Source organism: Schistocerca nitens, chromosome 5, assembly GCF_023898315.1.
Source record: "Schistocerca nitens isolate TAMUIC-IGC-003100 chromosome 5, iqSchNite1.1, whole genome shotgun sequence".
NCBI lineage: Eukaryota > Metazoa > Arthropoda > Insecta > Orthoptera > Acrididae > Schistocerca > Schistocerca nitens.
In genome coordinates this window covers 393788905-393814762 of record NC_064618.1, presented here as the reverse complement: position 1 = coordinate 393814762, position 25858 = coordinate 393788905, and the positions used below count along the sequence as shown (strand labels likewise).

General features: G+C 40.5%; 1 protein-coding gene across 2 annotated transcripts in view; it reads left to right on the top strand.

The window, feature by feature from the left end:
- LOC126260110 (glutamyl aminopeptidase-like) overlaps positions 1-25858 on the top strand; it is a 191845-nt gene that overhangs the window by 145793 nt on the left and 20194 nt on the right. For both annotated transcript variants that reach the window (XM_049957346.1, XM_049957347.1), the window contains 3 exons: positions 6325-6467; positions 11804-11933; positions 17178-17400. In XM_049957346.1, coding sequence (XP_049813303.1) covers positions 6325-6467; positions 11804-11933; positions 17178-17400 — 496 coding nt within the window. The remainder of the gene's footprint in view (positions 1-6324; positions 6468-11803; positions 11934-17177; positions 17401-25858) is intronic.

The window sequence follows — 25858 nt, the reverse complement described above, 5'->3', positions numbered from 1 at the left end:
CGGCAGCTACGTGCAGTTGGGAAGTTAGATAGGGGTTGGGGAGGGTGGTAGTGGAAAAGGAGAGAAATAAAAAGACTGAGAGTGTGTTGGTGGAATAGAGGACTGTATAGTGCTGGAATGGGAACAGGGAAGGGCTAGATGGGTAAGGACAATGACTGACAAAAGTTGAGGGCAGGAGGGTTAGGGGAACATAGGATATATTCCAGGGAGAGTTCCCATCTGTGCTGTTCAGAAAAGCTGGTGTTGGTGGGAAAGATCCAGATGGCACAGGGTGTGAATCAGTCATTTGAAATGAAGAATGTGTTGGGCGATGTGCTCAGCAACAGGGTGGTCCGGCTGTTTCTTGGCTCTAGTTTGTTGGTGGCCATTCATGTGGACAGACAGCTTGTTGGTAGTCATGACCATGCAGAATGCAGCACAGTGATATCCGCTTACCTTGTAGATCACATTATTGGTTTCACTGCCTTTGACCAGATAGTTGATGTTCATGACTGGACTAGAGTAGGTGGTGGCGGGAGGATGTAAACGGCAGGTCTTGCATCCAGGCCTTGCATACAAGCCATGGGGCAAGGGGTTGGGAGCAGGTGATGTGTAGGGGTGGATGAGGATATTGCGTAGCTTCGGTGAGTGGTAGAATAGCACTTTGGGAGGGGTGGGAAGGACAGTGGTTAGGACACTTCTGATTTCAGGGCATGAAGAGAGGTGTCGAAACCGTGGTGGAAACTGTAATTCAGCTGCTCCAGTCTTGGTTGGTACTGAGTCATGAAGGGAATGCTCCTCTATGGCCGGACAGTGAGACTTCTGGAGGTGGACTGTGTTTGCACAAGGTTGGGAGGGTAATTACATTCTGTGAAAGCCTCAGTGAGTCTCACGGTATATTCTTGGGCTTCTTGGTGTGGAATAAATGGCAGCTGTTGAAGTGGAGGTATTGCTGGTGGTTGGTATGTTTGGTATGGACAGAGGCACTGATGTAGCCATCTTTGAGGTGGAGGTCAAATCAAGGAAGGTGGCTTGTTGGATTGAATAGGAATAGGGGAGGGGGATGGGCAAGATGCTGTAAGATTCTAGAGGAATGTAGATAGGGTGTCCTCACCCTCAATCCAGATCACGAAGATGTCGTCAGTGAATCTGGACCAAGTGAGCGGCTTGAGATTCTAGGTGTTTAAGAAGGATTCCTCAAGATGGCCCTTGAATAGGTTGGCATAGGATGGTGCTGCACGGTGCCCATAGCCATGTCCTGGATTTGTTTGTAGGTAATGCTTTCAAAGGAGAAATAATTGTGGGTGAGCATATAGTTGGTCATGGTGACTGGGAAGGAGATTGGTTTGGAATCTGTTGGACATTGGGAGAGGTAGTGTTCAATTAATATATTTGATTTAATTATAATCACTACTCTTCTAAGTCAAAAGGCTATAGGCATGGGACAGGAGTCACCGATTTGGCTTTTGTATCACTGAAAATTTTAAAATATTTGCAAAATATTTTAATTACTGTCTTAATTGTCCAGAACCAATCCATGAGCTCAAATACTCAACTGCTCATGAATATCCAGAAGATGATTTACCCCGACTATCAAAGAAACTGAAAAAGTTATTAAAACCTTATAAAGCTAGTTACTGGAGAATTACAGCGGAAATTTTGTAGTGGTCTGTACCAAAAATTAAAAAAAAAAATAATGGGCTAAAATTTATCTTTCATAAAACTTGGGCTCACCCAGGAGAGTGGAAGGTGGCCGCTATACATCCACTGCATAAGAAAGGCAATAAACAAGTTGTTAACAACAGAGGAGTTTCTTTACAACCAGTTGCTTATAATATATTTTCAATTTTATACTGATCTGAGCAGAAACAACACTGGAAAGCAATCTAGGTGAATATCAAGGTGGTTTTAGGGAGGGAGCAAATATTTAATCTGAAGTCAACCAAATGTCACAGATTACTGAATTTGGAAGGTCAGTATTTTTCTTTGAAATTTCTTGTAATGTATTTTGCTAGCATAAGGTATGAGGAAGTTTTAAAGCATCATTCTCATGATTCCATGGTGGGTGAGTGGTCTGAAGCCTAGATTGGTAATTTGTGACCACTGGTTCGATTCCTGCAGCTACCAACTTTGTTTTTCTTTCCATTTTATTTTATTCCTCGCACTGTTAAACTATTAATTGTTAAATTTAAATGAAACAATGGGAAATCCAGGGTAGAATGTAACAATATTGTGAAAATGTTGCCACTCACCATATAGCAGAGATGCTGAGTTGCAGAGAGGCACAACGAAAAGACTGTCACAAATACAGCTTTTGGCCAATAAGGCCTTGATACATCCACTGTGTGTGTGTGTGTGTGTGTGTGTGTGTGTGTGTGTGTGTGTGTGTGTGTGTGTTTGTTTGTTTGTCGTTTAATTTTGATGAGAGCCTTATTGGCCGACAGCTATATTTGTGACAATCTTTTTGTTGTGCCTGTCTGCGACTCAGCATATCTCTGCTATATGGTGAGTGGCAACTTTCCTTTTCACAATATTGTTAAATTTAAATATATTTAAATAGTTCAGTTTATATACCTAAAATTAATATATTCAGTTGAGATACAGTTACTATCATTGTAAGTCAAAAAACTATGGGCCACCACATTGCACCACACTCATATAATTTTGCGCGAGGCACCACTGGTTGCACGGCTTTATTTACACACAAGAACGGAGTTTAGTCATACCTGTTTAGATCATCCAACACAATCACGTTGTTGCGTTTCAACCTTTTTATGACTGTTTTTAATGAACAGCATCTACACCTTCACTGTGGGTAACAATCATTAGAACTAGTGCAGATAACAGCAAAGTCTGTCTTTGTTAATTCTTGTTTCAAATAGCACTTGATTCATGTGAGCCCTCTGACTTCATGTAACCTAACTTACTCACTTCACTATCAATGTTTTTTGTTTCCTCAGCAAACACCTCAGATGTGACTGTCACATGAATAATGACAAATGCTTAAATAACAAATGTGATTATGAAAATGTATAGTATAATTGGATAGATAATCCGAGTGGTGGCAGGAGAAAGATTAAAGAAATGTGCAAACTATCAGAGTCAATGGCTCCTCCTTCTGGCAGAAGGGTTGAAGGGGAAGGAAGGGGGATAAAGGAAATGAGATAGTGAGGTTTAGGAAATGAGGACCACTCAGAAAAATCACCCAGAAGGCCAGGTCAAGGGTACATACCAGATGGGATAAAAAGGAAGGATTGATTGTTGGGAACTGCACGGGATGAGTTTCAAAAACCTGAGAGCTTAAAGGTGGAAAATAGAACAATAAGCAGGACAGAGATTACTGCCAAAATAACATGGAAGAGTTCATAAAAGCAGAAATCTAAGTACATTATACTTGGTAGAGGTGAGGACAGGCAAAAATAGAACAGGTCAGAAAATAAGAGATACAGAAAAGCAAAGAGGAATGAAGAAAGGAGTAGTTAGTGGAAAGAAATCCTGAGACCAAGGAAATGAAAGAACATAATTAATGTAAATTAAGACCAGTTGAGCAGCAAGAACCAAGGACATGTTTTAATACCAGTCCTCACCTGTGAAGTTCTAAGAAACTCGTGTCTGGGGGAAGAATCCAGAGGGTGTGTGGAGTGAAGCAGGCATTGAGGTTGTGACTGTCATTTCATAGAGCATGCTATGCAACAGGATATTATGTTTTGCCACTATATCCCCTCCGTCTATGTCCATTCATCCTAACTGAACTTAGTGGTAGAACGCTGAACAGTGTTCACACGAGAGCTGCCACATGACATGGCTATCCGTTTGATAGTGTGTTTTGCCAATTACAGGGCTGGTGATAGGAGGGTGCATAGGGCAAGTCTTACAGGGGATGGTCACAGTGTTAGGAGGCATAGGGTAGGAGAATGGGGGTGTGGTGGGTAAAATGTCAGACAGAATGGACCTCATTTCAGGACACCAGTGTAACAAGTCATAGGCTTGCCAAAGCAGCTGATTAATACATTCAATACCTGAGTGTTACTGAGTGGCAAGAGATGTACCCCTTAGCTTCTTTTTTTGGAAGGGATCAGAAGTACCAGGATTGGATGTGATGGCCTGGGAAATATGCTTTTGAACTAGGCTGATGGGGTAATTAGTCCAGTGAAGGCTGAGGTGGAAGTGGTGGTGAGGAATCATCCTTGTTCCCATGGCTGTGCTCCCAACTTGTTTGTATGCCTGCCCCTCAGAGGTAAAGTAGTTGTTGCTAAGTATAAAGTTGATTAAGTTGGGCAAGAAGGATGTTGTAGGTCTGGAACGTGGTGGGTGCTGGTTGAGGTAATGTTCAGCAGCAGACTGACCATGTACACAGCGTGTGTTGGCATAAAGGGAGGTGGCATCAGAGGTGACAATCAATGTATGTGATGGGTGTGGAGTGGGCACAGATTTCAGATGGAGGAGGGAAGTCTTTGTACTGTAGTCTGGAGGTGTTGATCAACTAAGGCAGATATAAGTTTGGTGGGTGCTTTGAAGCCACCAGCTTTGGGACAGCCAGTGCGATTGGGTTTGTGAATCTCAGGAAGAAGGTAAAACGTGGGAGTCTGTGGTTTGGGCAGCATAAGAAGTTCTATGGATTGAAGTGTTAATCCTTGTGAGGTTTTAAGGAGGGATGTAGGTCAGTTTATATTGCAGGGATGGGACTTTGGTGGCAGGTGGTGTATGAAGAGGTGTCAAACAGCTGGTACAGACACCCACTTACAAACTCCCATTGTTCAAGTACCACAGCGGTAGATCCCTTGTCTGCTGGGAGGATAATGATGGAGTCATCAATTTTTAGAAAATGAAGAGCCAGAAGTTTTGCAGAGGATAGGTTAGGGTCATATTGTACAGACCTAAGGAAGGCCTGTGAGGCAATGGTGGATGTTAAGAATTCTTGGAATGATTGTAAGGAGTTATTTTGAGGTTGTAGTGATGGATCAAGATGGGATTGTGGTTGGAACTGTTCAATGCAGGGCTCAGTCTCAGGTTTGCTTTTCAAAAGGTTTTGGGATTGGTTTGCAAAGTGATATTTCCTGTTGACATTACCTGTGAAGGAAAGGAGGTCTTCACCAAGACAGCATTATTAAATACAAATTTAGGGCTGAAAGTGAGACCCTTGGAAAATACAGGTAATTCTGGAGGGAAGAGTACCTTAGATGACTGGCTGAGAATACAGTACTGTTGTGGCTGGTTCTTATGATCATGAATTATCGTTGTTCTGGGAGACAGTGGTGAAGGCTGGGGAATGTTGAGAAGGTTGGTGAGGGAGTTTGTAGAAGAGAAATGGTGGTTGATGCTGTGGCTATTTACAGAGCTATAAAGGGATGGGAAAGGAAACACATGCTGTTGCAGAGTATTAGATGGCAGGATAGCTTTTTGAAGTGAAGTCTGGCCTGTTGTTGCAGTTTGAAGTTGGCTTCATGGATGATACCATCCAAGTACTCATCAGGAGCAGATAACTGTGTGATTTTGTAGAAATAGAGAAGTCATGCAGAGTGGAAATTGGCAGAAGAGGCATATAGGTCATAGATTAGCCAAGTAAGTACAGTAGTTGCTGTATTTGTAAACTGTCAGTAATCTCTGTCGTGCTTCTTGACCTATCTTCCACGTTTAAGCTCTCAGGTTTTCAAGTCACGTCCATTGTACCCCAAAAAATCAGTCTTCCCATCTCATCTCGTCCAGTAGAGCTGCCCTTATCCAGAGTTGTGGGCAACTTTCCGAACTCTCTCCATTTCCTAAATCTTGCCAGTCCTTTTCCTTCATCCCTCTTCCTTCCCCTTCAACATTTCTGCCAGGAGGAGGAGCTGCTGACTCTGAAAGCTTGCACTTTTCTTTAACTTTTGGATGTGTTTTCTCCTGCTGCTGCTTGGTGAGTAGTTTTTTTTTACCTATCCAATTTTTGTTACATATTTTCAAAAACTGATTATTTTTGTTGATATAAAGGTGATTGAGTAAGCCTGTTTTTTGTTTGTAAAATATATTTATAGAATTTATTAAAGCCAAATTTTCTACATATCACTCATAATAGATACTGAAAAAGTTTCCACAATAACATCTTCCAGCCTCAACAGAATCATAAATAAGCAGTCTCATAGAACATAATTAATTATGAAGGATGACTACAGTGTGTAAGAAATGTTAACTAATTAGTGTAATAATATTTTACAAAGAAATAACATAATATGGGTAATATACAATTGATATTTTCTGCAGTGAAATTCCCCATTTTATTTTATTTTAATAATTACAATTAGAAATATTTCCTACATATGTTCTTGTACACCAAGAATTCATAATGAATATTATTTCTCCTTGTTACAGACTGATGCGCTCAGATGTTCTGGCATCAGCAATCTTATGTGATGTGAAAGAAACAGTGAAGGAAGCAACAGCAAAATTCAGAGACTGGATGAATAATGGCACACACATCCCTCCCAATCTAAGAGAAGTTGTCTATGTTGCAGGTTGTTATCCAAAATCTGAATATCTTAACATAATAAAAACTCACAAATCTTTTGTCTTTTTAGTAATCAAGCTTGTCTTGCAGAGTAATAATAAGTGTCTTCAAATATAAATCTGTGGTATGTGCACCATTCAAGAGTACATCTTATATCGGGTACACTGAGATATGTGACGGAGTGCAGCAACTAGCCACAAACTAGTTTTAGCTTAATTTATTCAAAAAGTACTTTTTGAGTAAAGTAACCAAAAACCAATTGGTGGCTGGTTGCTGTACACCAGCAACAATTTATGTCACTTCATAGCCATGTTCTCCACCTACGTTTTGACAATTTTGTTTTGCATTGAGATTATATTGTATATTTTTTTCTCCTAATAAACGAGCCATGCTCTTTTTGTACTACTGCCTATGTTTCATACGTGTTCCAGCTTAAATTTCTGCAATTTACCTCTTATTTTAGTTTTGTGCAATAATACTGACAAATATTTAGACTTAACATGGATTAAAAAAAATATGATGTTGCAGTAATATGATAAGATCTCTCTTTTTCTGTGACCAGTATGGTGTGATAATTATTTTTACATTATTATGGAAGTGTTATTACTTAGCTTCTGCAGCTGCTTTGCAAACTGTCCAAATTTTAGTTCACTAGAAAGATGAGGTGAAACCCCCATTGCACTAACTTCCCATGAAAAGTTCTTCTATACTGCATTGTTGAGCTGCTTAAGCATCAGATGCAGTATGCATGATGAATTGTCTCAAAAGCCTAAGGCATGACATTTTTTTCTCGAGGCAGAAAGTATGACAGATACTTAAAATTAATTTGTGTGAGGTTGGGGCAGGAGGAGAGCATTGTGTTCATGTAAGAAGACTACTGTAGCACTGCAGACGGAATTTGTAATAATTTCTCATATTACATATAGCATTCAGTGGTGTGTTTTTTGACTGTGAACACAATCTCTTCACCTCTTCACCTTCATTTATATTTTGCAAATTATTTTAAAGTATGCAGCAAAGAGTCAGGTGGCAGCCACCAACCGAGCAGCAGCAGCAGATAAGTAACTGATTTTGTGACATTTTACGAGCTCCTAACCAGGAGTGAATTGTGTTCATTAGAGTCTGCAGTAAAGTTCAGCAAAGTGTGTCAATAGCATTTGTTTGTCTGTTTAGTGTAGTTTCCCACCATCTTTAATATGGATAGGGACTGTGTTTGCTGTGTACCGATGCACAGCTCCAGGCTGTGTTGCCTTCAGTTACACAGCTCGAGACTGCAGTGGATGGACATGACTGTTGTGGACCAGCTGTGGGGATCCAACAAATGTCCAGCAAGACCTAAGAGTCCACAAATCGGTCTGTACCAGTGGCCATCCCAGTTACTGCTCACATTGAGGTTGACTCCTTATCTGTGGTCAAATGGGAAGCCACCTCAGGGCATGGCAAGATGCAAAAGTCTTCTCAGGGGACTGACTGTAAGGCCTCCCCAGTTAGTCTGACAAACAGGTTTCAGGTGTTATGTGTGACAGACAATGTACCTCAGCCAGATGCAGTCGCCTACCCTAACTCATAGAAGCCTCTTAAACTACAAGATCCAGGCAGTCACAGAAGATGGGATTATTGGTAGTTGGGAGCTCCAATGTTACGTGTGTTACGGGTCCCCTGAGGGACATGGCTGCCAAGGAGGGGAAGAAAGCCAGTGTCAAATCGGTGTGCATACCAGCAGATGTGGAACAGATCCTTCCAGGTGCCATGGAGAGCAAAGGTTGCAGCCAACTGCAGGTGGTTCCTTATATCAGTACCAATTAAGTGTGTTGCTTTGGATTGGAAGAGATTTTCTCTGAATTTGAGTGGCTATCTGAAGTGGTAAAGGCTGATAGCCTTGGTTGTGAGATGAAAGCATAGTTCACTGTTTGCAGCATAGTCGACAGGCCTGATTGCAGACCTCTGGCACAAAGCCTATTGGAGGGCCTGAATCAAAGGCTCAGTTGGTTCTGTGACCATGTAGGGCTGCAGATTCCTTGACTTGCACCATAGGATCGTGGGGTTTTGGATTTCGTTAAATAGGTCAGGAGTCCATTATACACAGGAGGTGGCTACATATGTGATCTGTGTGACATGGACTGAGCGGTTTTTAGGTTAGAGGGTCTCAGGGAAACACAGCAAGTTCTTCAACCTCAAAGGGTGCAGGTAAAATATGCAAAGAATGTAGATACAGGAACCATAGGTATACAGTTGTAAATTGTCGTAGCTGTGTTGGGGAAGTACCAGAGCTCCAAGCGCTAATAGAAAGCACTGATGCTCAAATTGTTATAGGCACTGAAAGCTGGCTAAAGCCGGAGATAGGATCAGCCAAAATTTTTGTGAAGAACCTAATGGTGTTCCAAAAGGATAGGCTAAACACAGTTGGTGGTGGCATGTTTATTGCTGTTAAAGGTAGTTTAGCTTGTCACAAAATTAAAGTAGATAGTTCCTGTGAGTTAGAATGAGCAGAGGTCATTCTTTGCAACTGAAATAAAATAATAATTGGATCCTTTTCCTGACCTCCCAATTCAGAAGATACAATTGCTGAAAGGTTCAAAGAAAACTTGAGTTTGATTTCAAACACATACCTGACTCATACAATCATAATTGGTGGTGACTTAAGTTTATGCTCGATATGTTGACAGAAATACATGTTTAAATCCAGAGGTATGCATAAAACTTTATCCAAAATTGTGCTAAATGCATTCTCTGAAAATTATTTTGAGCAATTAGTTCATGAGCCCACTCAAATAGTAAAAAGTTGTGAAAACATGTGTCCTCTTAGCAACAAGTAATCCTGAGCTAATAATAAGCATCAGAATGGATACAGGGATTAGTGAACACAGGGTTGTCATAGTGAGACTAAATACCATAACTCCAAAATCCACCACCACCAAAATGAAAAGAAAAATATATCTATTTAAAAAAGCAAATAAAAAGTCACTTGTCACGTTTCTGAGACACAATCTCCGCTCCTTCCAAATTAAGAATGTAAGTGTAGACTAGACGTGGCTTGAATTCAGAGAAATAGTATTGACAGCTATTGAGAGATGTATACCAAATAAATTAACAAAAGATTGAGCTGATCCCCCATGGTTCACAAAAAAGGACAGAACACTGCTGCAGAACAATGAAAAAAGCTTCCCAAATTCACACAAATGCAAAATCCCCAAGATTGCCAATCTTTTACAGAAGCTCAAAATTTAGCTTGGACTTCAATGCAAAATGCTTATAATACTTTCAACAATGCAATTCTGTCTTGAAACCTGGCAGAAAATCCAAAGAGAGTCTGGTCATATGTAAAGTATGCTAGTGGTAAGACACAATCACTGCATTGTATGCACGATAACAGTGGAAATACTATCAGTGACAGTGCTGCTAAAACAGAGTTACTAAACACAGCCTTCTGAAATGGTTTCACCACTGAAGATGAAGTAAATGTAACTTAGAAGTAGATACCCTCAGAGTAGCGAAGCAACTTAAACCACTTAATAAAAGCAAATCTTCCAGTCCATAATGTATACCAGTTAGGTTCCTTTCAGAGTGTGCTGATGCATTAGCTTCATACTTAACAATTGTATACAACCACTCTCTTGGCGAAAGATCTGTATCCAATGACTAAAGGTCACACCAGTATTCAAGAAAGGCAATAGCAGGAATCCACTAAATTACAGCTCCGTATCATTAACACTGATGCGCAGCAGGATTTTGGAACATACATTTTGTTCGAACATTGTGAATTACCTCAAAGAGAACAGTCTATTGACATGCAGTCAACAGATTTAGAAGACATTGTTCTTGTGAAATACAACTGGGTCATTACTCACACAAAGTGTTGAATGCTGTCGATGAGGGATTTGAAATTGATTCTTTATTTCTAAATTTCAACACCGTACCTCACAAACAACTTGTAATGGGGATTACATGCTTATGGAATATTGTCTCAGTTATGTGACTGGATTAATGATCTCCTGTCAGGGAGGTCACGGTTCATAATAATTGACAGAAAGTACTCCAATAAGACAGACATGATGTCTTGCATTCTCCAAGGTAGTGTTACGAGGCCTCTGCTGTTCCTTATCTTTATAAACGATGTAGGAAACAATCTGAGCAGCCAGGGTCTGCATATGATGCTGTCGTTTACCATCTAGAAGAGCCATCAGAAGAAGAGAAATTGCAAAACAATATAAAAAAGATATCTGTATGGTACAAAAATTGGCAAGTGACCCTAAACAATGAAAAGTGTGAGGTCATCCACATGAGTACAAAAGGAATCCTTTAACTTCAGTTACACAATAAATCAAATTCAGACACTAAATGCATCAATGTCCACTTAAATACATTTTTATACCCTAATAAATCATGATACAGAAATGCCACTGTTCCAGTTCTGTGTCCAACAGCAACTGAATACTTTGTTTCTTCCTGGTAAGTACAGCAGTGAACCAGTGAGAATCATGTCATGTTACTGAGCTCAGGTAAATCAGAATACACAGTCAATGCATGAGTGCTAGAAGTATATTGTGAAATCGAATTGCTGCAGATGCAGAGTAGATGACTAGAGATAGACATTGCCATTTGGTTCAGTAATGTAAATATAAAAAAATAGTAAATATATCTAAAAACACAGATGATGTGACTTACCGAACGAAAGTGCTGGCAGGTCGATAGACACACACACAAACAAACACAAACATACACACAAAATTCAAGCTTTCGCAACAAACTGTTGCCTCATCAGGAAAGAGGGAAGGAGAGGGAAAGACTAAAGGATGTGGGTTTTAAGGGAGAGGGGTAAGGAGTCATTCCAATCCCAGGAGTGGAAAGACTTACCTTAGGGGGAAAAAAGGAAAAAAGGACAGGTATACACTCGCGCACACACACACATATCCATCCGCACATACACAGACACAAGCAGACATAGCAAAATAGTAAATGTGATAGCTGAATCTCTCGCATAAATATGCCTGCACTATACAACTCACTTCAAACAAGAAACATAACTCAAAGTAATACCTCATAAGATAACCATTGTTTGTCAAAAAGTGATACCATGTGTTGACTCCATTGTTGTTCTAAGAATTGTAAAGAGGTTCTGTCTCACCATGCATAATACTGGTCTTTGTAGAAGATAGATATTTTTGCCTTGGAAATTTCTTAGTAAATACATTGATTTCTATCAGTCCTAGTGATCGAGTCTTGCACTTTCGTGCGTATGTCATCTTTCTTCCTTCTGTATATTGAACCACAAATAAATCTCGGCTAGCGTATAAAATGTGCATGTGATTCACTAATAGATAATGTTACTTTATTTTTGTCTAGGGATAAAGTATGGTGGTGTAAAGGAATGGCAATATTGTTGGCACAAATACAACAGTACTGGAGTGCCAAGTGAGAGAAAGCTGCTGCTAAAGGCCCTAGGTGTGGCATCAGATCCATGGATTTTACAAAGGTATTTGTCTTAATGGTTGATTTTTCCATGCAACTGAATTCCAGTAAATTAAACCAATTATAAATAGTTCTGTCACTTCTACTCTAGTCAGCTGCTCAGTCACACATACATGACATTTGCAACCAAGAATTTTTTTTAATTTGTTAGCAATCAGTATGAGCTTCCTGACTAATTATTCAGCCTGGATTTTTGCTCAATTTACACCATATAGCTTTATAATCATTATTCCGACCCTTACATCAACTGATGAGGACAGGGATAAGAAATTTCTGCATCATAATGTTTTCCACATTCATGAATAGTTTTGCTAGCATTGTAAGGAAATAATTTTCAATGCCGTGTGCCTGTAGAAAAAACACACACATACACGAGAGAGAGAGAGAGAGAGAGAGAGAGAGAGAGAGAGAGAGAGAGAGAGATGGGGGGGGGGGGGCTGATTTAATGTACTTTTATCAGTACTATGGGCCTTTAGTCAGTTTTTTTTTTATGATTACTCTGGATCATCACTGTAGTCTAGAGGTAGCAACATTGATCACCTGATCCCTAGTTCCACATTTCATCCCAGCCACTGCTTAGATTGAATCAAAATCATCAGCTATGGTGGTCAAAGATTTTGGTACGAGTCCTCTTTTTTCAAAAAGCTTGTCCAAAGAGGGCAGAGGAGCTGGCACCTTCTTGTCCTTCAGTTAAAGGTGGAAGATTCACCAATAATCAACAGCATGAGGATGCAGAAGGCAATAGAAACCACTGCATTAAAGACACATTAAGTGTATCCACAAGATTTGCAGTCTGTAACTGAGAAAATGTTGTCTTGACACTGACAGAAGGTTCTGGCATAGTTCCACATTCAAATTTCTGGGAAGGAATTGCGAAGGAGGAGGTGACCATGAAAAACAATTGAGAAAACCAATGAAAGGGTAACATTCTGTGAGTCAGAACATGGAAAGGCATTCGTCTGAATGTGGGAAGCATGCTAGGGAATCTAGCTCCATCTAGGTGCAATAGAAGTGAAAAAAAGATAAGCATTCCTGGGTAAATGAACATGATTTCAACAGCAGAAGACAGGAGTAGGATTCATTATAAATAGTATAGTGGGATACAGAATGAGTTATTGTGAATGGATCAGACATAAGATTATCATCATCGAAACTGAAACCAAACCAGTGCTAACAGCTACAGTTCAGATATACATGCCGACATCACAAGCCAATTATGACGAGATATACAATATGAGGGAACTGAGTAGGTCATTAGTAACTCATGAAAGATTAAAATGGTATGGTACAGGATGAAATGGAAAGTACAGTTATAGAAGAATATGCACTTGCAAGTAAAAAACAAGAGACCTGAAACACTTTTTGAGTTCTGCAATAAATTTCAGCTAGAAAATCAGATACAGTAAAAGTCCAATATAATGCAATAGTAAGAGGACATTCTTTACTCCTGTATTACAGTTTAACCACAGTAATCTGAAAGTTAGTTATGCAATAACAAACTACACATGGAAAGTTTGGAAAAGGAAATAATGAGATGTTGTACTGTACCTACTATTTATTGGACAGCATTGAAATTTAAAGAACATTATAAGTGTAACATTTAAAAAGCATACCAAAAACAGCAATTAGATACACTTCACTCAAACTGCTACCAAACAGTGATGCTACAGTAGTTCCCCATAAATTATTGTATTGCACTATGATATCTAAAATACATGACTATCTACAACGTGCTCCGCACACTATTTTTCTTTCATTTTTCCACCAATTTGAAGCAGTCTGTTAGCTTTTTTTGCCCATTTCACACTTCTCCTTTTGTGTGTGGTTTTTTATTATCTTCATGTGCAAAAACTGAATGTGGCTGGGATCAGTTTGCCTTTTCACGCATGTAATCACTTTATTTGTATGATCCAGTCTTTGGTTGTTGTTGTTGTTGTTGTTGTTGTGGTCTTCAGTCCTGAGACTGGTTTGATGCAGCTCTCCATGCTACTCTATCCTGTGCAAGCTTCTTCATCTCCCAGTACATACTGCAACCTACATCCTTCTGAATCTGCTTAGTGTATTGATCTCTTGGTCTCCCTCTACGATTTTTACCCTCCACGCTGCCCTCCAATGCTAAATTTGTGATCCCTTGATGCCTCAGAACAGGTCCTATCAACCGATCCCTTCTTCTAGTCAAGTTGTGCCACAAACTTCTCTTCTCCCCAATCCTATTCAATACCTCCTCATTAGTTACGTGATCTACCCACCTTATCTTCAGCATTCTTCTGTAGCACCACATTTCGAAAGCTTCTATTCTCTTCTTGTCCAAACTATTTATCGTCCATGTTTCACTTCCATACATGGCTACACTCCATACAAATACTTTCAGAAACGACTTCCTGACACTTAAATCTATACTCGATGTTAATAAATTTCTCTTCTTCAGAAACGATTTCCTTGCCATTGCCAGTCTACATTTTATATCCTCTCTAATTCGACCATCATCAGTTATTTTACTCCCTAAATAGCAAAACTCCTTTACTACTTTAAGTGTCTCACTTCCTAATCTAATCCCCTCAGCGTCACCCGATTTAATTAGACTACATTCCATTATCCTCGTTTTGCTTTTGTTGATGTTCATCTTATATCCTCCTTTCAAGACACTGTCCATTCCGTTCAACTGCTCTTCCAAGTCCTTTGCTGTCTCTGACAGAATTACAATGTCATCGGCGAACCTCAAAGTTTTTATTTCTTTTCCATGGATTTTAATACCTACTCCGAATTTTTCTTTTGTTTCCTTTACTGCTTTCTCAATGTACAGATTGAATAACATCGGGGAGAGGCTACAACCCTGTCTCACTCCTTTCCCAACCACTGCTTCCCTTTCATGTCCCTCGACTCTTACAACTGCCATCTGGTTTCTGTACGAATTGTAAATAGCCTTTCGCTCCCTGTATTTTACCCCTGCCACCTTCAGAATTTGAAAGAGAGTATTCCAGTTAACATTGTCAAAAGCTTTCTCTAAGTCTACAAATGCTAGAAACGTAGGTTTGCCTTTTCTTAATCTTTCTTCTAAGATGAGTCGTAAGGTTAGTATTGCCTCACGTGTTCCAACATTTCTACGGAATCCAAATTGATCTTCCCCGAGGTCCGCTTCTACCAGTTTTTCCATTCGCCTGTAAAGAATTCGCGTTAGTATTTTGCAGCTGTGACTTATTAAACTGATAGTTCGGTAATTTTCACATCTGTCAACACCTGCTTTCTTTGGTATTGGAATTATTATATTCTTCTTGAAGTCTGTGGGTATTTCGCCTGTCTCATACATCTTGCTCACCAGATGGTGGAGTTTTGTCATGACTGGCTCTCCCAAGGCCATCAGTAGTTCTAATGGAATGTTGTCTACTCCCGGGGCCTTGTTTCGGCTCAGGTCTTTCAGTGCTCTGTCAAACTCTTCCCGCAGTATCGTATCTCCCATTTCATCTTCATCTACATCCTCTTCCATTTCCATAATATTGTCCTCAAGTATATCGCCCTTGTATAAACCCTCTATATACTCCTTCCACCTTTCTGCCTTCCCTTCTTTGCTTAGAACTGGGTTGCCATCTGAGCTCTTGATATTCATACAAGTGGTTCTCTTCTCTCCAAAGGTCTCTTTAATTTTCCTGTAGGCAGTATCTATCTTACCCCTAGTGAGACAAGCCTCTACATCCTTACATTTGTCCTCTAGCCATCCCTGCTTAGCCATTTTGCACTTTCTGTCAATCTCATTTTTGAGACGTTTGTATTCCCTTTTGCCTGCTTCATTTACTGCATTTTTATATTTTCTCCTTTCATCAATTAAATTCAATATTTCTTCTGTTACCCAAGGATTTCTATTAGCCCTCGTCTTTTTACTTCTTCTTCTACTGTATTTCTTTCCCCCATTCCTGTCAATTGTTCCCTTATGCTCTCCCTGAAACTCTCTACAACCTCTGGTTCTTTCAGTTTATCCAGGTCCCATCTCCTTAAATTCCCACCTTTTTGCAGTTTCTTCAGTTTCAATCTGCAGTTCATAACCAATAGATTGTGGTCAGAATCCACATCTGCCCCTGGAAATGTCTTACAATTTAAAACCTGGTTCCTAAATCTCTGTCTTACCATTATATAATCTATCTGATACCTATTAGTATCTCCAGGATTCTTCCAGGTATACAACCTTCTTTTATGATTCTTGAACCAAGTGTTAGCTATGATTAAGTTATGCTCTGTGCAAAATTCTACAAGGCGGCTTCCTCTTTCATTTCTTCCCCCCAATCCATATTCACCTACTATGTTTCCTTCTCTCCCTTTTCCTACTGACGAATTCCAGTCACCCATGACTATTAAATTTTCGTCTCCCTTCACTACCTGAATAATTTCTTTTATCTCGTCATACATTTCATCAATTTCTTCATCATCTGCAGAGCTAGTTGGCATATAAACTTGTACTACTGTAGTAGGCATGGGCTTTGTGTCTATCTTGGCCACAATAATGCGTTCACTATGCTGTTTGTAGTAGCTAACCCGCACTCCTATTTTTTTATTCATTATTAAACCTACTCCTGCATTACCCCTATTTGATTTTGTATTTATAACCCTGTAATCACCTGACCAAAAGTCTTGTTCCTCCTGCCACCGAACTTCACTAATTCCCACTATATCTAACTTTAACCTATCCATTTCCCTTTTTAAATTTTCTAACCTACCTGCCCGATTAAGGGATCTGACATTCCACGCTCCGCTCAGTAGAATGCCAGTTTTCTTTCTCCTGATAACGACGTCCTCTTGAGTAGTCCCCGCCCGGAGATCCGAATGGGGGACTATTTTACCTCCGGAATACCTAGGCTGTAGGAATATTTTACGCAAGAGGACGCCATCATCATTTAATCATACAGTAAAGCTGCATGTCCTCGGGATGCTTTTTAAATGTTACACTTATAATGTTCTTTAAATTTCAATGCTGTCCAATAAATAGTAGGTACTGTGAAAATCTTGTATACTTTCTTCTTCTCCTTCTTCTTCTTCTTCTTCTTCTTCTTTGACTGCTGATTGGTTACAACACATAAATGTGATTAACCATTATCTTTCATTTAAAATGTGATATAATTTTTTATGTACATGTTAGCCATCCCCCTGCCTCTGTCTCACATTCACCATAAGTGGAACACGTTATTATTTGAATAGAATCTTACCCTGTAAAATTTGTTGTCATGATATGAGAGAGAGTTTTCACATTTCCTGTTCACAGATTCTTGATCCAGTCACTGGATCGTAATCTTGTTAGACCACAAGACATCAAGGTCGTTCTGGCGGTAGTTGCTGCCAACCCTGAAGGAAGGCTTCTAGCATGGCGCCATCTCAAGGCACACTGGGATCTCATGAGAGCTACATTTGGCAACGGCACATTCACATTAGGCAGCCTAATATCGGCAGTGACTTCACATTTTGCAACGGAGTATGACTATCAAGAGGTGAGAAAAACTTCAGCACTCTTAATCAATATACAGAAATAGTGCATTATCCCAAACTTCAACTGATATTACACACATTACATTATGTAAAAAAGTCAATGCAATTAGGAAGTTCAGTAGTAAATGAACAATAATAATACATAGTTTTTGTATTCAGCCAGAATGATCTCAATTGTTTTTGTTCCATTATAGTCTTCACCTATATGCATTTTCCAAAATTATAAGTATGATCCACAGGTCTTTGGTGTCACAGAAAATCTTTCTTCGAATACCTTTTGACATTAATTTCTTTTATTAATTGATGTTGGAAATTATATGCATGGTAGAATGTGTTATTTAAATGATTAATGGAAAATCTCATATAAAGATGTGAAACAAATACTAACAAAGAGATAGAGGGGCTGGCCAGTACTTACCTCAGCTCAGTACAGCAGATAGATACACAAAAAATAGAACCGAAAATTTACGTTCCTAGCTTTCGGAACAAATGTTTCTTCATCAGGGAGGAGAGAGGGGAAAGAAAGGGAAGAAGGGAAAGTGGAATCAGTTACTCACAACCCAGGTTATGAAGCAACAGGGAAAGGAAAACAGGGAGGCTACCAAGGATGGAGACATGGTTATCAGAGGGAAGCCAAAGATATTCTACTGTAAGTACTGTGCCAGCTTCAAACCAAAGAGGATGCATACAGAAGTAAAGAGGTATATAGTATAAAGATAAACACAACTATGTAGGATGAAAAGATGCGTGAATGGCTAAAGAGGAAAGGGAAAGAGGAGAAGACTGGAGGGTAAATGGGAGTGAGGTTGTTTAACGTAGGTTCAGTCCAGGGGGATGGCGGGATGAAAGGATGTGTTGGAGTGCAAGTTCCAATCTCTGCAGTTCAGAGGGACTGGTGTTGGGTGGGAGAAGCCAAATGGCACATCCGGTGTAGCAGGTTCCTAGGTCCCTAGAATTATGCTGGAGGGCATGCTCCGCTACTGGGTATTGGACATCTCCTAGGCGGACAGTTCGTCTGTGTCCGTTCATGCGCTCAGCCAGTTTAATTGTTGTCATACCGATGTAAAAGGCTGTGCAGTGCAGGCATGTCAGCTGATAAATGACATGTGTAGTTTCACACGTGGCCCTGCCTTGAATTGTGTATGTTTTACCAGTAGCGGGGCTGGAGTAGGTGGTTGTGGGGGGATGCATGGGGCAGGTTTTGCAGTGGGGTCGGTTACAGGGGTAGGAACCGCTGGGGAGAGAAGGTAGTCTGGGGATATTGTAGGGTTTAACAAGGATGTCACGGAGGTTAGGGGGCGACGAAAGGCAACTCTGGGTGGTGTGGGAAGAATTTTGTCAAGGGATGATCTCATTTCAGGGGTTGACTTGAGAAAGTCATATCCCTGGCGGAGTAATTTGTTGATGTATTCGAGGCCAGGATAATATGGGTGACAAGGGGGATGCTTCTGTGTGGTCTGGTGGTAGGAACATTGTTGTTGGACGGGGAGGAATGTATTGCTCGGGAGATCTGTTTGTGGACAAGGTCTGCAGGATAGTTGCGGGAGAGCAAAGCACTGGTCAGGTTATTGGTGTAATTGTTGAGGGCTTCGTCACTGGAGCAGATACGTTTGCCACAAATACCTAGGTTGTAGGGAAGGGAGTGTTTGATGTGGAATGGATGGCAGCTATCAAAGTGAAGGTACTGTTGGTTGTTTGTGGGTTTGATATGGACAGAGGTGTGGATGTGAGCTTCAACAAGATGAAGGTCAACATCCAGGAAGGTGGCTTGCGTTTTGGAGAAGGACCAGGTGAAATTCAGATTCGAAAAGGAGTTGAGGTTATGGAAGAAATTAAGGAGTGTTTCTTCACCATGAGTCCAGACCACAAAGATGTCATCTATAAACCTATACCAGGCCAGGGGAAGCAGCTGTTGGGTCTTCAGGAAAGCCTCCTCCATGCGGCTCATGAAGAGGTTGGCATAGGACGGACCCATCCTGGTTCCCATGGCCGTTCCCCTGATTTGTTTGTAGGTCTGGCCTTCAAAAGTGAAGTAATTATGGGTGAGGATGAAGTTGGTAAGTGTGATAAGGAATGAGGTTTTTGGAAGATCTTCGGGTGGGCGTTGGGAGAGGTAGTGCTCAAGGGCAGAGAGACCTTGGGTATGTGGGATGTTTGTGTAAAGGGATGTAGCATCTATGGTTACAAGAAAGGTGTCAGGTGGGAGAGGAGTGGGAATGGATTTGAGGTGTTCTAGGAAGTGGTTTGTGTCTTTGATGTAGGGGGAACAGCCATGGGAACAAGGATGGCTCTGTCCTATGCCAACCTCTTCATGGGCCGCATGGAGGAGGCTTTCCTGAAGACCCAACAGCTGCTTCCCCTGGCCTGGTATAGGTTTATAGATGACATCTTTGTGGTCTGGACTCATGGTGAAGAAACACTCCTTAATTTCTTCCATAACCTCAACTCCTTTTCGAATCTGAATTTCACCTGGTCCTTCTCCAAAACGCAAGCCACCTTCCTGGATGTTGACCTTCATCTTGTTGAAGCTCACATCCACACCTCTGTCCATATCAAACCCACAAACAACCAACAGTACCTTCACTTTGATAGCTGCCATCCATTCCACATCAAACACTCCCTTCCCTACAGCCTAGGTATTTGTGGCAAACGTATCTGCTCCAGTGACGAATCCCTCAACAATTACACCAATAACCTGACCAGTGCTTTCCTCTCCCACAACTATCCTGCAGACCTTGTCCACAAACAGATCTCCTGAGCAATACATTCCTCCCCGTCCAACAACAATGTTCCTACCACCAGACCACACAGAAGCATCCCCCTTGTCACCCATATTATCCTGGCCTCGAATACATCAACAAATTACTCCGCCAGGGACATGACTTTCTCAAGTCAACCCCTGAAATGAGATCATCCCTTGACAAAATTCTTCCCACACCACCCAGAGTTGCCTTTCGTCGCCCCCTAACCTCCGTGACATCCTTGTTAAACCCTACAATATCCCCAGACTACCTTCTCTACCCAGCGGTTCCCACCCCTGTAACCGACCCCACTGCAAAACCTGCCCCATGCATCCCCCCACAACCACCTACTCCAGCCCCGCTACTGGTAAAACATACACAATTCAAGGCAGGGCCACGTGTGAAACTACACACGTCATTTATCAGCTGACATGCCTGCACTGCACAGCCTTTTACATCGGTATGACAACAATTAAACTGGCTGAGCGCATGAACGGACACAGACGAACTGTCCGCCTAGGAGATGTCCAATACCCAGTAGCGGAGCATGCCCTCCAGCATAATTCTAGGGACCTAGGAACCTGCTACACCGTATGTGCCATTTGGCTTCTCTCACCAAACACCAGTCCCTCTGAACTGCGGAGATGGGAACTAGCACTCCAACACATCCTTTCATCCCGCCATGCTCCTGGACTGAACCTACGTTAAACAACCTCACTCCCATTTACTCTTCAGGCTTCTCCTCTTTCCCTTTCCTCTTTAGCCATTCACGCATCTTTTCATCCTACATAGTTGTGTTTATCTTTATACTATATACCTCTTTACTTCTGTATGCATCCTCTTTGGTTTGAAGCTGGCACAGTACTTACAGTAGAATATCTTTGGCTTCCCTCTGATAACCATGCCTCCATCCTTGCTACCCTCCCTGTTTTCCTTTCCCTGTTGCTTCATAACCTGGGTTGTGAGTAACAGATTCCACTTTCCCTTCTTCCCTTTCTTTCCCCTCTCTCCTCTCTGATGAAGGAACATTTGTTCCGAAAGCTAGGAACGTAAGCTTTCGGTTCTGTTTTTTGTGTATCTATCGGCTGTACGAAGCTGAGGTAAGTACTGGACAGCCCCTCTATCTCTTTGTTAGAATGTGTTATTGCAAGTCTGCACATCGCATATTGGTTACATCCACTGTCTGTGACATCTCACAAAGATGCATCTGCCAAAACTGGCACCATAACTAAGAGAATAGATAAAATTGGCTGATTTAGTGACTGATCTAATTTTATAATTTACAGACTTTTGGCATTCATAATATGTTGTTTTTTTATAAGCATTCAGTGATAAATCATTATAAAATTTGCTTCATAATGGTCATGTATGATTTTTGTGAGATACTAATTTGACTTCTGTATACTCATGGGTGAATCTGTCTACAGTTTGCGAATTTTATGTAAGAACAACAGGGAAATTACTACTTGACAGCATTGTTTCCCAAAGCTTCTCAAAATTATGCACAAGATCCAGTATTATCTATTAAAGTCTATAGTATGACAAAACTGGCTAAGATTGACAGACCCATACTCAAAAATAGTAAAGCCACTCTTCTCCCAATTATGATTCATTCTCTTTTCCTTTCTCTCTGAGCGACACCACTTTCTCTTCACTTACAGCCATTAACTGTGTTTTATCATGTACCCTCTGTGATTCTCTCTTCCAATCCCCCCTCTCATGCCTGTTGCTGGTAGCATTTGTAATTAAAACCTATCTTTCCACAATTTCTGTTTATTGTTGTACTTACCACATTATTATTATTATCATCTATTATTCTGCCTAGTGGCAGGTCCACGTCTTCGTACAGAGAATTTCTGGTTCCACTGTTCCCAGTCTTTAGCTTCTTCCTTCAGTCTGTTGTATCTCCTTCCATCTTTCATGCCGTCCAGATGTTGAATTCTTCTTCTTCCTCTTCCTCTTCCTCGCCCTGCGTTTTCTCTGAGTTTCCCTTCGATGACATCATGTATGAGTCCCTCGTGTCTAAGTACATATCCAATCCAGTTGGCCTTTCTCTGAAGAATTGTACGTAGAATACTTCTCTTCTCTCCTACTCTTCGCAGTACATCGTCATTTTTGTATGCAATCTGTCCACTTGATCTTTCTCATTCTCCTCCAGCACCACATTTCAAAGCTCTCTAAGTATTTTTTTTATTTTTTATTCTTCTTTCTCGTGGTCCATGTCTCTGCTCCATGCAGTGCAATACTCCAAATGTAACACTTTATCTTTTTTTTTCCTCAATGCCAAACTCAACTAGCTGGTCAGCAGAGTCCTCTTCTTGTTGAAAACAGCTTTGGCCATGGCGATTCTTGCTCGAATTTCATTGGTGATAAAACTTCCCAGGTACTTGAACTGATTCACATTTTCCAGTTCCCAATTGTCAACAGTTATCTTCAAGTGTTTCTCACGTTTTGATATGCGCATCATTTTTGATTTTTCGATGTTGATTTCCATGCTGTATTTTCTTCCCGTTTCCACCAAATTGTTCATCATGTGTTGCAGCTTGCCAGGTTAAATAAATAAATAAAAAATAAATAAATCACTAAATAAATAGATAAAATATTTATCAACAAAAATAATCAATGTTTGAAAATATAACATACATAAATAAAAAATCTATTCACCAAATGCCAGCAGGAGAAAACACAATTAAAAGATACAGAAATGCACAAACTCGTGGAGCCAGTGGCTCCGTCTGGGGGAGAAGGGTTGATGGTTCTCACACATTCATTACATCTTCTTTGCTTTTGTCTGTTCTCATGAATTTCCTTGAATTTTTGTACAGCTTTCAATTTTTCCAATCTTTAACTTTGCAGCTGTTATTTTCTTTTTCTCTCATTTTCCTTCCTTTGTTTCGTTCTCACCACTGTCACCAACCCTCACATATTATACTTGTATTATACTTGATCCTTTAGAAAACATGCTTTGCATCATCTCAGCTAAGGCCCCATATTCTGTTTTTTGAAACCTGCTTGTCGCTGGGAGTTACCCTCAAAAGCTTAACTTTGAAAGCCCCTATTTCTGGATGTAATCCCACTTTTCAGCGGCCCCTGTTACAGTTTCAAATACAGCAGTCTGTTGCACTTACCTCTGGTAACCTGTGATGCATATACCTCATCTGCCAATTTGCACTCTGCCAGATTTAACTCCTCTATAAAATACTGCATTTATTTTCCCCTCATGTTTCCTTGGATGGTATCATCTGCCAACCGAACTACAAACTGCAACATAAGGTCAGACTTCACCTCAAGAAGTTATCCTACCTTCTTTTAAACTACCTCAACAGTGGTGTTTCCATCCCTGTCCCATTTCAGCTCCCTCAATAGCCGCACCATATACCACCACTCCTCTCCTGCAAACTGAGCTTCACCAACCTTTTTAATATCCCCCAACCTTCACCACTGACTCCCAGAGCAGTGGAAACTTAGGATTACAAGAACTAACAACAACACAAGAGTTCTCAACTCTCATCTAAGGCCCTCTCCCCTCCTAAATTATATGTATTATCTGTGGGTCAGTATCTATGGGTCTCCCTTTCAGATATAACTGCATTTAATCATGGTTCTTTGGTTACGGGCCTACTTTCCTTCACATGTGATGTCAGCTGGAAGTATCATGTTGCAACCCAATCTCAAAACCTTTCCAACAAAAAACATGAGATTGCACCCTGCCTTGAACAGTTTAATCAAAATCCCAACTTTATCCACCATCACTACCTCAAAATCACTCTTTACAAGCTTTCCAAGAATTCCTTGCATCCAGCATTGTTTAACCACACCTTTTCTGGTCCCTACAACATTATTCTAACCAGACCCGTACAGAACCCCTATAAACTGATGACTCCATCATTTCCAAGTGGACAAGGGATCTACCATTGTCACTTGCATTCTGTAGTACACAGACTCCCCATCCCTCCTACATTAAAAACACAGGAAATCTCCCCTCCTTTCTACATGAAAAACACCAGCCATTTCCTGGATTGTCAGAAATTTTTGCACATCACACTCCCACCACTCGCCTTGCTTGTGACTAGTGATGCATCTCTCTCTATACTAACATCTCCCACATACATGATCTGTATGTTGGTGAACATGATCTCAACTAGCCCTCACTTTATTCCAAACTTACGATATCTTGCTCACCGTAATCACTCTTATACTTAAAAAACTATTTTACCTTTGAGGGGCAGACAAACAGATGAGGGGTACAGTTATGGGAACCAGTATGACTCCTTCCTAAGCCAAGTTTTTCATGGGTCACTAGAAGGGGGCTTTCCTGGGATCCATAAGCTTTCAGCCTCTAGTTTGGTTTAGATACATGAATGTCATCTTCACAACACAGACTCAAGGTTAAGCTTAACACATTCTCCCAATTACATTTCATATACTCCTTCTGTTCACATTAAACCCACAAACAAACACAGTCCTTATACTTTGACAGTTGCCATTCTTTTCATTTCAAACATTCCCTCCCATATTTCCTTTGCATTCAAGGCAAAAACATTTGTTCAGATGCAGACTCCACAGCAGTCATTCTCATCGCAGCCTTCACTGTATGTAATTATCCCACATGCCTAATTCTAAAGCAGATTTTCTGGGCCAGCGCATCCTATCCTGGTAGTACTGATCCCTCCAAAAAACAGCTGCAAAGTACACCTCTTGTCACTCAGTAGTATCCTGATTTTGAATGTATTAATCAGCTACTTTGACAAAGCTATGACTTCCTAAAATTGTCCTGAAATGAGGTCCATTCTGTCTGACATTTTCCCCATCACACCTAGAATAGCTTTCTCCCTAATCTCCACAATATCCTAGTCAAATCCTATGCTGTGCACACATTTCTCTACTCTGTGGCTCCTATCTTTGTGGCCATTCATGCTGTAAGGCTAGCTCAGTGCACCCTCCTGTCACCACATACACCACCCCTGTAACTTGCAAAACATATATGATAAAAGGGATAGCCACCTGTGAAATGACACATCAGGTACCAGCTTTTATGTAAGCACTGTTTGGTCTTCTGCATTGCTGTGGCTACTACAAAGTTATCAGTTAGGGTGAATGGGCATAGGCAGAGAATGTATACAGATAACACACGATATCCTGTTACAGAGCACGCTTTACAACATAAGTCATAACATGTATAAAATGAATGTTCAACCATCAGCTGCTTTTATTTTAAACCCAAATATTGGCCAGTTTCAGTCAAGGACCATCTTTATGAATAAGGGTTAAAATTGTTTAAGCCACAACATTGTATTTGTCATTACTTAAATAATGTGTAGTGCATATCATGAATATCAATTACAACACAGGACTTTTAGAAGCAAGCACACTAATACCCAGCCTCAGATCTATGATATTTCCGAACCTTGATTGTGGTGCCTCCTCCCCTTTGAGCATTTGAGGTAGGATGTCAAAAACTTTTGAAAAATTGATTTATCGAAAATATGTCCATTCTGTAATGCACATCTTTCTGAAGAGTTTGATAACAAAACATACATGTTCAAGGAAACGTAAGACAAGTTATTTGGTTTAATGTGCCAAAGAGCAGTGTATTTCACTCTGTGGAATTCAGACATGAGTATTTTGTAATGGAAGCTGTTAAACCTATATTCAGAGCAGTGGAATTTAAAATGTTTTGTGGTGCCTCTCCTGCTCCCACTTGACCTATTTGACATCC